This window comes from Zootoca vivipara, chromosome Z1 (genome assembly GCF_965207765.1).
Source record: "Zootoca vivipara chromosome Z1, rZooViv2.hap1.1, whole genome shotgun sequence".
NCBI lineage: Eukaryota > Metazoa > Chordata > Lepidosauria > Squamata > Lacertidae > Zootoca > Zootoca vivipara.
Window position 1 is genome coordinate 12,285,435 of NC_142583.1, and position 14,832 is coordinate 12,300,266.

The 14,832-nt window shown below is 40.9% G+C and overlaps 1 protein-coding gene across 4 annotated transcripts in view; it reads left to right on the forward strand.

Moving 5' to 3' along the window:
* Window positions 1-14,832, forward strand: part of PCDH7 (protocadherin 7) — a 401,157-nt gene that overhangs the window by 180,398 nt on the left and 205,927 nt on the right. The window contains exon 2 of one of the 4 annotated variants that reach the window (XM_035113242.3): window positions 5,230-5,446. The exons of 1 other annotated variant lie outside the window; for it this stretch is intronic. In XM_035113242.3, coding sequence (XP_034969133.3) covers window positions 5,230-5,446 — 217 coding nt within the window. The remainder of the gene's footprint in view (window positions 1-5,229; window positions 5,447-14,832) is intronic. 2 more of the 4 variants (XM_060278931.2, XM_035113243.3) reach the window with 2 other exon arrangements.

The following is a 14,832-nucleotide window of genomic DNA, read 5'->3' on the forward strand; positions in this document are numbered from 1 at the left end:
CATTCCTAGTTGAAGAAAATGCCATGTCATAGGATTAAAGTGTTCCTAAATCACTTTAATAGCCATAGAGAATCTTAGGAAGTGTAATTTGCTAAGAGGGCTTGGAATTGTACATCTGTAAGGCCAGCATTCAACAGTTTGTTGACTATTGAAGTGGTGTGAAAGTTTGCTTTAAATGCATGCTCTGGATGTTACCCTGGTTGCATTTATTCCTTCCTTCCCTTGGTTGTTGTCCTACTTCAACCCTCACATCAAACTGTAGATGGAAAGTAATCAGGACTAGCTACTCTCTTGCCTCCCCCACCTACTTCTACAAAGTGCCATGTCCACGAAAAGAACAGTAATCCAATTGGCTTCCCCCTTCCCTTCTCCTTTTCCCCTTGAAACTGAGTTGCTCCCTGGTTCATATTATCTCTGGGCCATGTTTTGGATTGCTATTAGCAACTTGAGATGACCTGGGGGAATAATATGCCTGCATATATATATATATATATATATATATATATATATATATATATATATAATTTCCAAAACAAAAATATCTTCTCTCCACTGTAATCAAGTCAGCCAGCAGGTCAGTTTACTTGGAAATAAAATGAAGAGATAAATGTAGCAGCCGCTGTGTTGGAGCACTAGAAATAGCCCACGAGTCCTGACAATGTAAAGAGACTTAACAAAGCTTCATGAAATTTACTTGTGCCAAACATTTTTTTTAATGTGAATTGCGTAACTATGCTGAGAGTTTTCTTTTTCATGAATTAGCCCAGCATAAAAGGCAATTTGTGGTCTTTCTCCTTCTTTGGAAGTGTTATACCTCCAGTGGGATGTGAGAATTTTCTGATTGAGTTCCAGGAGCCACACCTCATTTCTTTCTCCATGGGGCTGAAGCACCACGGAGACCTTCCACCATATTCACACTGATTTAATTAGAAATGGGAGGCATGTTGATATTGATTCATTCAAAGCTCAGTAGCAAGTCAACATTATGCCCTCTGAAAAGGAGGGGGAAAGATTACCGTTGCCTTTTTGCATCACACATTGGAAGAAAATTAGGAGCATGGTCCAAACAATCTTAGACATACAAGTCCCACTTATTTTCAGTGGGAAAGGTAGGCATATTAAAAAAAAAAACCTTGGCAGTTCTTTGGCTGCGTAGTGTGCTATGCAATCTAAGTGTGTATAAAGCCCTAGATGACTTGGGACTAGGCATGTCAGAGAATCCCTGAAAAATATTCATATATTTCATAAAACTCCTTTGTAAAGTGGTACAGTCAAACCTCATGTTGAAAGGCTGCTGGCAGTAAGTTCTACCTCTAATGCGGGTAGACATGTTTTATGAATGAGACCATGCTCAATATGGATGTGCAAAGACCTTTCTTTGTGTGCTTCCTTTCACGGGCCTGGATGGCAACTGCTGCACATCCTTAATAATGCTGTAGTTTTTGCACCCCAGTGAGATTTATGTGAATATACTATATCTGCTCATCAAACTGAAATATACATCCCAAATACTACTATGCTGTGTGTGTGTGTGTGTGTGTGTGTGTGTGTGAGAGAGAGAGAGAGAGAGAGAGAGAGAGAGAGAGAGAGAGAACAATTTTAAAAAATAAGCCAGAAGCAGGAAATGATGCCGCCATAGAAACAGAGATGTAAAATAAGTATGGAAGAATAATAGGTGTAAGTCCCACTGAACTCAGTGGGACTTACACCTGAGTAGACATAGAATAGGATTGTGTTGTATGTAAAACACTGGTTTTTCCATATTAGGAACTGGAGTATGTTGTTTAGTTGTTTAGTCGTGTCCGACACTTCGTGACCCCATGGACCATAGCACGCCAGGCACTCCTGTCTTCCACTGCCTCCCGCAGTTTGGTCAAACTCATGTTGGTAGCTTCGAGAACACTATCCAACCATCTTGTCCTCTGTTGTCCCCTTCTCCTTGTGCCCTCCATCTGGAGTATACTAGTGTGCTATGAGAGGAGGCTGACACATGTATATTGGTGCCTTGGGTTACAGACTTCGCTAACCTGGAAGTAGTACCTTGGGTTAAGAACTTTACCTCAGGATGAGAACAGAAATTGTGTGCAGGTGGCGCGGCGACAGTGGGAGGCCCCATTACCTAAAGTGGTACCTCAGATTAAGAACAGTTTCAAGTTAGGAACGGACCTCCGGAATTAATTAAGTTCATAACCAGAGGTACCACTGTACTGAAAAATGTTAGTTATTATGTTGATGCCTTCATCTCAAAATGACATGCCCCTCAAACCCTAACACTGACCATCTTTTTGCCAATGTACAATCTTGACATTCCGATGAAGGGTTTGTTGCTTGCTTTTACTTATATGCTGCTTTCCCACAATTGAGCTGTGCCCAAAATGGCTTACAGCAAACATTCAAAATAGAGAAGGAAGGATATAATGGCCTGCTGGGATTTTCTGATGCAGCCTGTGCTATAGCCAATGAGTGTGGAGGGAAACCCCTGAAGCATCACTATTGGTCAGGCTGACAGGACAGGAGGAAGTATGGGTCTTTAGAAGGCACCATTGATTTTGCTTTCTCTTCATTATTCTGGAAGGTGATAAAAAACACACATCCATAACAAACAAACAAATGATACTTTTTCAGGGTACAGTGAGGTGTGGTCCCAATTTTAGTCATGGATAAAATGCCATCTGGAAAGTTTCTGAATAGGATGAGGCACATTTGTGGGGGGATGGTCAACTCAGTGGGATCTGCATATTCATAAGCAGCATATTGTGATTACTTATTTATTTACCTTGTTAGCTGGTTAACACAAACTGAAACAGTCTCAAAGCAACTTGCAAAAATGTATGATGCTAGGGACAAACAAGGAGAGATAAGTAGGACATAGAATCACAGAATTGTAGGTGATGGCTTCATGGAGTGTTTGTTGTTTCTGTCTGTTAGTATGTTACGCATTTTTGCTGGCTGGATCTGATGGGAGTTGGTGTCGAATGACATCTGGAGCCCCAGGGATTTCTCACCTCTGCTTTAAAAGCATCTAGTTGGTTCTTGCTGATAACAGAATGCAAGGCCACATGGACCCTTGGCCTGAACCAGTTCAAAACATAAATTTCAGCCACCAAGTTTCATTCACGGCAAGTAACTGCTCATATGAGCAGTGAAATGTGTGCGAGGAAGTCAAGGGTTTCAGGCAGGGCAACACTCACTGCTCCTGAAAAATATGAATAAATCAGCTGCCAGGGTTTGTGAGCTTCCTGTTCACACACTTGACATCCCTTGTGCAAAATAATATCTGCTGTGGAAGAGGAAGAAAAAGAACACTGGGTTCTTTCCCTCAGTTTCTTTTCAGCGTCCACGAAATGCTGACAAGATTCATTGCCAGGATTCTCACACAATCCCTACCCTTCCCATTTCCAGGAATGCCCTTGGGTGTCAAGAGTTCACAGAATAAACTTTTAACAATGTCAGCTGTTTGAATTTTGAAATAACACAAATCTGTAATTATAAGAACCAATGGATGCTCAACCCGAGTGGAAGCGTGTGGTGTTGATTGTGGCGGCAGTAGTTTGAAGCCTTTATTAAGTCAGCTGGCAAAACATCCAATCTCTCAGCATTAAATTTTATGGCAAAGGAGTGGAGTGACTGAACTGTTTTCTTTTCTCTCCCCCCTTCTGTTATATATCGCTTACATGGTCTAGTTCTCGAAACCACAGCCATTGATCTTTAAAACACGTGTGTATGTTTGTGTGTGTGTGTTACTGGTAGCCACACTATACTGTAACATTTATGGACTCTATAAAATCTTACATCACTTTGGTCTTTCCTCAGAAGAGCTTTATGCCAGACAGCATGAAAGTTTCATGCTAAACTCGTCTGTGGCCAAAACCATTCAGAAGAATTCTGCACCTGAGTTGCCTTAATATAGGACAACCTGCAGCTTTACAGAGACAGTGGAGACAGATGTGCAATTTTAAATTTGGGAGGGTTGAAAACACACATCTTGCATTCCAAGGCATTTGTTTTCAGGACAGAGGAGGGATTCCAAAATGGCTCCCGTCACGGCATGCACAGTGACCCACCATAAGCTCATGATACAACTCTTGGTTCTCCCCAAGTATAACTCAGGTGCCAAAAATGCTGATTATCAAGCAGCACTCAGTTGTGTTCACCTAAGGTCAAAAGAAACTCACTTTTTGCTCACAACATTCATTTTGGTCCCTAACAGAGGAGTCCTAAGGCGGCAAATGTTTGGGTGTGAGCCCCACAGGTGAAAAGACATGTCTAGGAATTTGCCCACCACACTCTCTCCTTTTCTGGCAGCCATTGCAGCCCCCATGGGGATGCAGCTAAAAATGGTACCTATCCCCATGGTTAACTCTTCCCCATAATGTTTAGAAATCCTCAATCACGCTGCGAGTTCCCCCATCTCAGTTACTGTCAGCCAACAAAGAGGAGTAGGGATAGGGAAAGTTGCAATTATGTTGACCGTGAGTAATGATGGGTATTGTCTGAGGAGTTGCGCATCTACTGGCAGTTGTCCATGTGGCTAGTTGTTACCCTCGTACCCTTGCTCATAGCATATGAGCATGCATGTTCATTACTTGACTGCAATATCAAGTGACAACATGCCTGGGGGGACGGGTCCTCACAGATCTAACCCTACACACTGAACGTTCATTCCTTCCCTCTCATCACTTTTAACGTAGCGCTTTTCATACGAAGTTTGCACACTCAGCCACTAACCTTCGACTGCTTAACACTCAAGTGTACAGAAACCCAGGTGCCCGCCAATTACCCTTGGCACATCCAACACACACTTTGAGAACAGCTGGTGTATTCAGTAACTTCTAAAACAGGCACCCCCAAACTGCGGCCCTCCAGATGTTTTGGCCTACAACTCCCATGATCCCTAGCTATCAGGACCAGTGGTCAGGGATGATGGGGATTGTAGTCCAAAACATCTGGAGGGCCGAAGTCTGGGGATGCCTGTTCTAAAATGTCTGCAAGGTAGGGTACAGCCCCCCTTACGTGCCCCAGGGTCATTCAAAGCACTTAGACTACCAGAAGTCCACTGAAGCTTCATAGTTATCACGGCACCAGTTGCGAAGTGTAGTTGTTGAACCAGCATTTAAGTATGGGGGAGTCTACTGTGTTTTGCCTGATGTTTTTTGTTTTGCTTGGTTAAGAATGGCTTTCTCGGAGACCCTACCTTTCAAGTGACATTCAGAATCTTTTCTTTTGCAGCCATTTCGTAGAGTGACGTTTTCAGTTGTGAGTCAGCCTCAGGACCCACATCAAGGGTCATTGCAGAGTTGCTATGACAGCGGTCTGGAGGAGTCAGAAACACCAAGCAGTAAGAGTTCTTCAGGGCCGCGGCTGGGTGCCCTTCCACTCCCAGAGGACAACTACGAAAGGACTACGCCGGATGGCAGTGTTGGTGAGGCAGAGCATATGGAAAATGGTAGGGGCATATACACAACACCCCACACACATGCTCGATTTACACTAGTGAGTCCAACATGAAGTAGATTTGTCAAGAGGTCAGTGGGAGGAATCATCATCATGCAAAGGTGATGAAGCTTAAATTTAGGGCCGGGTCCAGCCAAATTTTAGGCACTTTGAAGGCCCATTTCAACGGGATGATATGTATACACCGGCATCGAACCTTCAACGCAAATCACTGGGACTTGAATGTGCTTAAGTTTTGATTGGATCATGCTCCTAACATTGACCCGACAAGGTTGATTAAGATGGGGGAGGGGAGAGAAACATGAAAATATAAAGCATACCTAAACAGTATTACTGACACAGTTAAATAAATACATCTAAAAACATCAGCACATAGCTGATGAAACCTATTTAAATTCTTATTATTATTTTTTACAAAAATAATATATAGACGTAATTTCTTTTTAGTTGTGCGCCTTTTATTATTATCCAGGAACTGCATATGTTCAGCATTAGCCAGTAGAAAATAGAAATTCAACTTTTCCTTTAGATTGTTGTCTCTTCCCTGCTTGCATGCACAGGGTTTTCAAAATATAGTGTATATTGCTTACTTCCTTTCAAAATATAGTGTATATTGCTCATAGCAAGGGGTGGAGGCTGTAGCATTGGGAGGTGGGAATTGTAAGAAAGGCTGCGATACAAAGGAGTGTGTGTGTTTGTGTGTGTGTGGCCATATATTGTTGTCCACTATGGAAGGCAAAGTACCAAAAACATCAACTCTTCCATGGCAGACAATTTTGAGTCTTCAGCTCCATATTTTTGTGCTTACCCACTGGATAATAGCTGGTAGCTGGAGATAGCAATGAAAGCAACTTGCTTAGTCTCCCTTTTGTATCAGAATTTTTGATTACCATTCCCCCCCCCCCCATAATGGTATTCTGTAATCCCAAATTCCAACAGAGGGACAGATTATTAAAAGAAGAAAAAGTTGTGTGGGCTTATTGTTACCAAGGGTAAAAAAAAATATCAATGTGTTTGCAGCAATGTATTTAGTTTCCACACCACTAAATGACTTAGGTATTTCCCCCCAGAATATTTCATTATTGGTGTGTAGTATGAAGTATATAATAGCAACAGTTCCCAGTTATTTTTTTCAGTGTGTCTTGAATAGGTCTTTACAATCCATTGCCCCATGCTTTTATTTGCCAAATCTGAAATCTTTTGAAGTCAATTGTATTGATTTCATAGTTATACCCACAGAGTAGGTTATTGAATGCCAGAGTACAAGCTAATGGTACCATGTGAAACAATGCATGTCTAGATGACATTTGTACAGATTTAAGAGCATGAGTGGAGTGGTGTATCAGACTTGCTTGGAACCATATATAGAGTCACTGATTCCGTAAAAGTATTTGTTTTACTTTCCTTTTGGAGATTTTATATCAGCAAATAATTAATTGCTCTCATGGTTTTGTTTCCCTTAAAATAGAAATATCAACACAAAAAAGCAGAACATTTTCTGTGATTTGGGGGAGGTTTTTTTTCATTATACTTCTGAAAAAAGTACAATAATAATATATTTAAGTATAAGCATTAGGGACGCCACATAACTTTGCAGGTTCTGATTGCGCCATTTGTTTTACGAAGAGTCAAACACTGAGGTGCCATTTTATTCAAGGAGGGGAAAAGATCATTTTGTTGTGGTGCTAAAGATAAACAGCCATGCTTGAAGGCCTCCAATTAAACTGAAAAGTAAATTGATACATGTTTTATTTCAAGAACATTTGTTGCAGTTACTTTTTCACCTCACAAATATGTAGGAAAACAGGAGCGTAAAAAGTTGGTTTATACCAAGTCACACCATTGGAACATACAGCCCACTGAGGTCAACATTGACTCACAGTGGCTTGCCAGAGTTTTAGTCAGGGAACATTTCCAGCCATATCTGAAGATGCCAGGAATTGGATTTAAAGAAAGTCTGCATTTAAATAAATATTTTTTTTTCCACTGAGCTGGGTCCTTTCCCCAAAATCCTCTTCATTTTTTTAAAAATCACCCATAGCTTTCTTTTTTTTAAAGTAAGAGTTTAGTGCATTTGGCTGTAGTCTGGTCTCAACCTTGCTTCTGACAGGTCACCATATAATCAGAATCAGAATCAGAAGAATCTTTATTTGCATCAACCACTAGCCATGGCAATAAAATAAAATAAAATGTACTGAAGATAGAGGTAAAAGCTTAACTATAGAAAATGCATTTTGGGGGTTTATATCAAATCATAGACCTTCTTCTAATTGCCCCCACTAAAACCCTTGCAGTTTTTGCTGTTGCCTGATCATCTCGTTCTGCTAAAAGAAAGGACACAGTAGCAATGGGTGAGTGACCTGGCACGGACAATAATAGAAGGGTAATGACCCCACTCCTCAAATATTTATAAAGAGTGCAAGCCAGAAGCACATGAGCCACTGCCATCTCCACAGGGACAAAACCATTTTTCCAGTGGAGTTTTTTTTTTTGAAATTGATCCTCAAGTACAGCCAAAGGCAGCATATTCCATCTTGCGAAAGTGAAAGCGCGTCTGTATTTTGGAATTGTTAAATTTTGCAAATAGGGTGCCAGAGTGTCAAAATGACCAGGCGGAAAATAATCATACAATGGACAAAATTTCCTTGGTCTGACACAGGACAAGTGAGGCAGTGGTCACAAGGGCCAGAGACCAGTGATGTGATTCTGAATGATAGGGAATTCAGATACTGGATCAGGCAGACCAGAACGGATGGCCAGAGCAGAAGATGTGGTCACAGAGCAGCTGGAAGTCAGATATGGGTCTAGTGTCATGTGATGTGATCAGTTGCTCAGATTTATCGACTGGCATAAAACAAAGGTCTGTATAAGGCCTGGTACCTCTCTATTGGTTTTGGGAGATCAGCATCTTCAAGCTGTGGTTATCAGCACTCAGCCTAGAAGGTGTCGTTGTCTACAGAATCTGGTTGATGGCTTAGAATGCTGGTGACACAAGAGTTAAGGCACCAAAGGCTGATCACCGGAGGCCTTGGCTTGAAACTTCCTTTCTGTGTCTTATACCTATTGCATGCTCAGGTGGAAATATGTCCTGCTGAGCTCCTTGAGAGTTACTTCTGGTAAGTGCGCACAGAATTTCAGCCTTAATTGTTGCAACAATGGTCACTCAGTGTGTAGAACTAGTGAACTAGCCACAGATATACATGATCTCAATGCATAATCACATGGGCTCCGAAATGCACAGAAGCTGCATTGCTTCCTGCTCTCCTTAGATGTTACTGCCAGCCGAGCATGTCACTGCACCCGGCTAGTTTTTTAAGGCTTTGGGCTATGAGGTTAATTGGTTTGCATAGTTGTTGTTGCAAAGTTTAATGTTAAAGCCAAACCAAGCAAAGAGGTAGTGCTAGAACTATTGCTTTTGACATTGTTATTATTTTTTACAAAAAGAGCAGTGGTTAGAGAAATAATAATTATTGGAAAGAATAGTAGTGCAACAGAAATGCCTCATCATGCTCTGGCTTTTATACTTGAAGGAAGGGGTATTTTAAAGGCCAGGAATATACCAGTATCCACAATTTTCTGCTCTCCCAGCATGAAAATGTAGGGTTGCCAGACTCAATAGAGGACAGGACTTCTGTGCCTTTAATTGCCCTGCTCTCTTTTGAGTCTGGAAACCTTAAAGAGAAACCAGCAGACCCTTTGCTTGGAAATTAAACAAAGGGTCTGCTGGTTTCTCTTTAAGGTTTCCAGACTCAAAAGAGAGCAGGGCAATTAAAGGCACAGAAGTCCTGTCCTCTATTGAGTCTGGCAACCCTATGAAAATGGCACATTTGTCCGAAATTGACAGTAGGGTTGTAAAACCTGTTGTTGGTCCACAGAAAGGCAGCAACAGGATGTGCAAGCTGTTTTGCTGTTAAAATGATTGCAGATGAAGATAAGAGCAACAATGATTTAGATCAGTGCTATATTGCTTAGACCCGTTTTTGAGTGAGGAACATAACATGCAGAGTATAATTGCAATTAAGTTAACTGAAGATAATGATGATTATAATACCATAGCTGCCAAGTTTTCCCTTTTCTCGCGAGGAAGCCTATTCAGCATAAGGGAAAATCCCTTTAAAAAGGGATAACTTGGCAGCTATGTATAATACACATGGCAAATGGGAGTGGGGAAATGGGGCTAGTCTGAGCAAAGTTGCAAACCTGGCAATCGGCTGGAATACAAAAATTCCAGAGAACCTATCACAGCTATTGAAAATGTATTGGAGAGAAAGAGAGCCAACCTCTGTGCATTAGTAGTTAGAGGCAGACTAGGAGCTCATCAGTTGTGTGATCATCCTCAGCTGCTAAGGAATCTTCTGGGACCTACAGAAGGAATCTTCTGGCTAAGGAATCTTCTGACACCTGTGTCCCAGACCATAGAAACAAAATAAAAATTCATCAGGTAGCATGAATATATCCCAAACAAAATTAGCTTGATGTCTAATTTAGCCTCCACTTCAGCACTTTCTGGATGAAAGCATTATATATATATATATATATATATATATATATATATATATATATATATATATATATATATATATAAATCTACAGTGGTACCTCGGGTTACAAACACTTCTGGTTAAGCATTTTCAGGTTGCAGACTGCAGGAAACCCAGAAATACCAGAAAGGGTTACTTCCGGGTTTCGCCACTCACACATGCACAGAAGCGTTAATCGCGCTTCGCACATGCGCAGAAGTGCCAAATTGCGTCATGCGCATGCACAGGTGAGGCGCTGCAGGTTATGAACACTGCGGGTTTCAGATTTCCCTCCATCATGCTTTATGTCCGCAACCCGAGGTTCCACTGTAATGATTATGAACCCCCAAGCCCCACTGGTATGTATTTAGTCAGGATATTTCATGACTTCTTCTATTACAATTTCTTTTTTTTGGGGGGGGGGTTAACATTCAAAGTTACTTAAAACCTGTGCTTCAGAAATCTGGCCATCAGTACTCAAATACATCTTCTCGTTCTTATGGTTTGACTCCTTGTTTCAAATTGCTAGGCAATGAGTAAATTAATATGTAGCAGCTTTCCATTTTGGTAAATAGCTCGAGGTACATGTTTATGTATTTCATGTGCGTCATTGTAGATGCGTTTTGTTTCATTTCTTTTTAGCAGAAGCAATATCCATGTAGGAAAATGCCACGTGTGAAATGGCAGAAAGTGTTTTAATTAGGAGGGTTTTAAAATAAAACAAAATAAAATAAACCACACAATTCATCAAGTGTTTTCCATCCATACAGTCAATATGTATCCATATAACAATGCAGACCCAAGCCCCATTCATCTTGATGGATGCTTTTCTTAATGCAGATGGAGACACATTTCCCCATCTGGGATCACTAGTGGTGCACAGCTGAAGTGAGGTCAAGAGGAGCTTCCCTGTAGGTATGAAAGATTAACTTGAGCCCTCCAGAAAGTGGGTGACATACCAAACGGTTCTTCTGCTGTCACTGTCTAGACTTGACTTTTCAGTAGCAGCATGTCATCTGCCTCCAGTAATTCTTGTTGGCACTCGCCTGTAGGTAATGACAGAACAAGAGGCAATGCACTTTTGCTAGTCTGTAAATGTTACATTTGACATTTGAGCGAGGTCCCTCCCCCTCCCCAATTTTCCCCCATGCTTCAATTCCAGCTTTTAGCCCTGCCCCACCAGCTTCAGGAGTAGATCTGTACCGCATGCATTCTACAGAGTTTCATCTCTTGTATTTAATGGATTATTCTGACATCAAAAGCATGGGATCTGAAACTTGTCAGACATTCATTTGTCCCGTTTAATTGGAACCTAGGTGATCTGTAGCTGCTCTAGTGTAGCATCCTGCATGACTCGCTTTTAATCAGGGGCTGCACTGAATCTTTCATTCAGCTTCCCTACCCTCTCCCCCGTGGGATCTATCTTTCTTTTCTTTTTTCTTTTTTTCTTTTTAAGAAACCCTGTCTGCACTCCTAATAGTTAAGTCTTCAGATATTTACAGCTTTCCTTCAACCACTGTTCCATGGCTTTTTCTTAATGGTTGATATGGATGCATTTAAACTAGATTTTAGATAATTTCCCCTGCAATAAGCTAAAGCTTTCTCATTCCCCCACTGCATTTTCAGTGCAAGGTCCTTTCCCCATGTTAGTAAGGGGAGGTCCTTGGGGTCCTTAAAATAGGGATGTCATTGTCACAAAGCTGCTTCACAGTGTACTCGCTAGATGCATTTGATGAGGATTCCAATGTCCAGGACCACTAAACACTTGCAAGAAAACACAATTGGATGTTAAGCTGGACCACTGACATGGAAGTTGCCATGAACACCAAAAAACACAACATCTAGAAAAATACAGATTTTTTAAAAGCATTTTTTCTTCAAATTTTTGCATGCATGCTACATTAGAGACTTGAGCCAACAAAGAAACCGATTATAGGTTTGTGGCACTTTTTTGAAGTTCATGGGAACTTCACAAGAGCTCTACTGTGCTCAGGCTCAACTCCCATTCTTTCAAAGGTGCTTGTGCATGAGAACACCTTGCTAGATGCTATAGAACTTCAGAAACGTCACAGCTAAGGAGCAGGGGGGAATGTATCATCTCGTGGTGAATGTGCAGTGGTCTGACCAGACCTGGGTATTCCCAAATTTTGAAGATTTAATAGAGACTTCTTCATAGCTCTCCTATCCTCTGATGTGTCCCTGCCTTCTATATAGGAATCTCATGCTATATATTCAGCAGAATCAAGTGGCTCAGCCATCTTGGGACTGCACAGAATACACGTGGAATAATATTCCTTACTTTCACACACATCTAAGAAAAACCTTCCTGCACAGAGAACACTTTAGGGAGAAGGCTTGCTTAGAATATTTCTCCTTGACATGCTAGCTTTCCATGGGTCGTGAAATGATGAAGTCCAACCTTTATCAGACAATGGTAAAGTCCAAGAACACCTGTACAATGTGAATCTTGTGAATGCAAAAACCCCTTGCTTGTTTGGTCTTGTTCAATGTGTGCACTTAAGATTAGTGATTACTTTCAACATAAACATATGCACTTTTAAATATTACCATATGCATGAGGAAGAAGATGTTTAAATGATGTGTAGTGATATACATATCAAATGATACTATGCTTACTTTTCCTTTAAATTGTCCAACACCATTGGGTAAATATTAGTTATATCACACAATAGGAGTCATAGGGCGGCACTTCCATCTAAAATTAGTCATAAGCATACCCTCCAACATTTCTCTGATGAATCTTGTGATGTCCTGTTCAGTAACACAACAACGTCAATTTTATTATTGACACCCGACACATCTGACTGGGTTGCCCCATCGGCTCTGGGCATGTCCAACATACACAATAAAACATTAAACATTAAAAAAGCTTCCCTTCAACCGCTTTCTACAGCTTTTATAGTTACTTATCTCCTTTGCTCCGGGGTAGCATAACTCCATACCCTCCAACATTTCTCCAATAGGGACGTCCTACGGAAAAGCGGGACATTCTGGGGTCGAATCAGAAACCAGGGCAGCTTCTGTAAATCTGGGACTGTCCCTGGGAAATAGGATGTGTATGAAGACCACAACCTTTAACAAAAAGTCAATGCTATAAATATGTATTAATTCCTCTTGTGTGTTTATGTACGTATCTTTGTTATTAGTGTTAAGCTTCAACCTTAAGGTATAGGAATTTGGGTATCTGGGACAAGGAGATATGTGCAGAGCATGAACATGAGAGCATAGAGCATGAAGTGATACAGTTTTCCTACTGTTTTATCTTAAATCTGCATTTTTAAGCCTCTGCATCCTACTAGCTGTGGCATGCCAAACAACTACTGTACTTTTACAAGCTTGCTAATGCTGCCTGTATCAGGACTTGTAGATCTTGTTGTGACTAATGTTATAGTTACATAGGAGTGTAAATTCCAGCACAGCAGTTCAGAGTACAGATGGGAAATGTGCCTTCTTATAATTGTTGTACTAATTATGACTAGTCAAGACTGAGGCCCCACTTTGTTAGGTGTTATGCAAACTTAACCAAACACCAGATTTGCACATATAAATTATTTTGTTTTATTTTTGGGAAATGCTTGGTGGTGACACGCGCTGTATAATTTTAGCCCGTTTTCTTCTCGTCTTAGAAATGATCTCTTAAAAATAGACTTGTTATTCTGAGGGGGGGGCTAGTTTTTGTGACTATGCTTGGTTTGGTAGGACTTCATTTCTGAACCGTCTAGGGACTCCACTAGCTGAGATTTTAGCTGCAAAAGAATAACATAAAGATTGCTGGGCTGGATCAAATGAAAAGACCACCATTCAGTGTCTGGACAGATGACTTCAGAAGTTCACAACAAGGCATGAAGATGAAAATCAAAGATAGCTGATAATTGGAGGTAGTTGATAATCAGATAATCATATATATCTGAAGCTGGATGTTCAGTTTAGCTTTTGGATAATAGTACTGATAGATTTGTCCTCCTTAAAATTTGGCTAATCTTTCCTAATTGTCCATTGAGGTTATGTTGAAGGAAGAAAAAATGAAATACAAACAGAAGAACTGGATAACAAAAGGGAGATTGTATCGCTGTGATAGCAAATGACAGTTCTCTCCCTAAGTCTGAACAAGACAACCTTGTTGCCTCCCCATAAGTGTACTGCTGAAGCCAATTGCTTTCACAGTCACTGAGAGGTGAGACTCAAATATACTTAAATTATCTCAAAGGTGTCCAGTTTGTGACTAGTGCCACAGTGACTAGAGTCAGCAAGCCACTCCTTTGCAGCTTGTTACAAGGATCCCTTGCGGTATTTGTATTTCCAGTTATGCCTTGATTTCAGAGCCCCTTGTATGCTTCAAGAAGTATATTAGGACACCTATGCATATTAGGCTGCCCCTTGTCTTCCCTGGAATGGAATAGTTGCAAACCTTCAGGGAGAGCTCCCTTCCACTCATGTGAGTTCTTGGACCTTCACACTGGAGCAAAACTGCTGGGTGGGTCCACACACTGTTTAGGTTGTTGTAGCTCCTGCACAAATATGTTTTGATTGCTATTTGCGTAAATCAAACATATTTAGATGTGCTGCAGAGGGAAATACGTATCGACAGAGCATTTTAAAGTTAAAACATTCTTTCAGGGAGTTGGCACTCTATACAGTACCTAAATAGCTGTGCAATTGCAATCCATTCTTTATCACAGTTCTCTTGATTGAGCATATTAGGCAGGCTTCACCTTTGTGAGCTGGGCAGCTGTCCAAGGCTTGTGGCTTTTGTCCTCAATAAATTGTTAAATGGAACATGCCAGGGGTGGTGCAAAAGTTCATCTGTTCTGTGTGAGTTCTGTTTCAAGTCTTTACA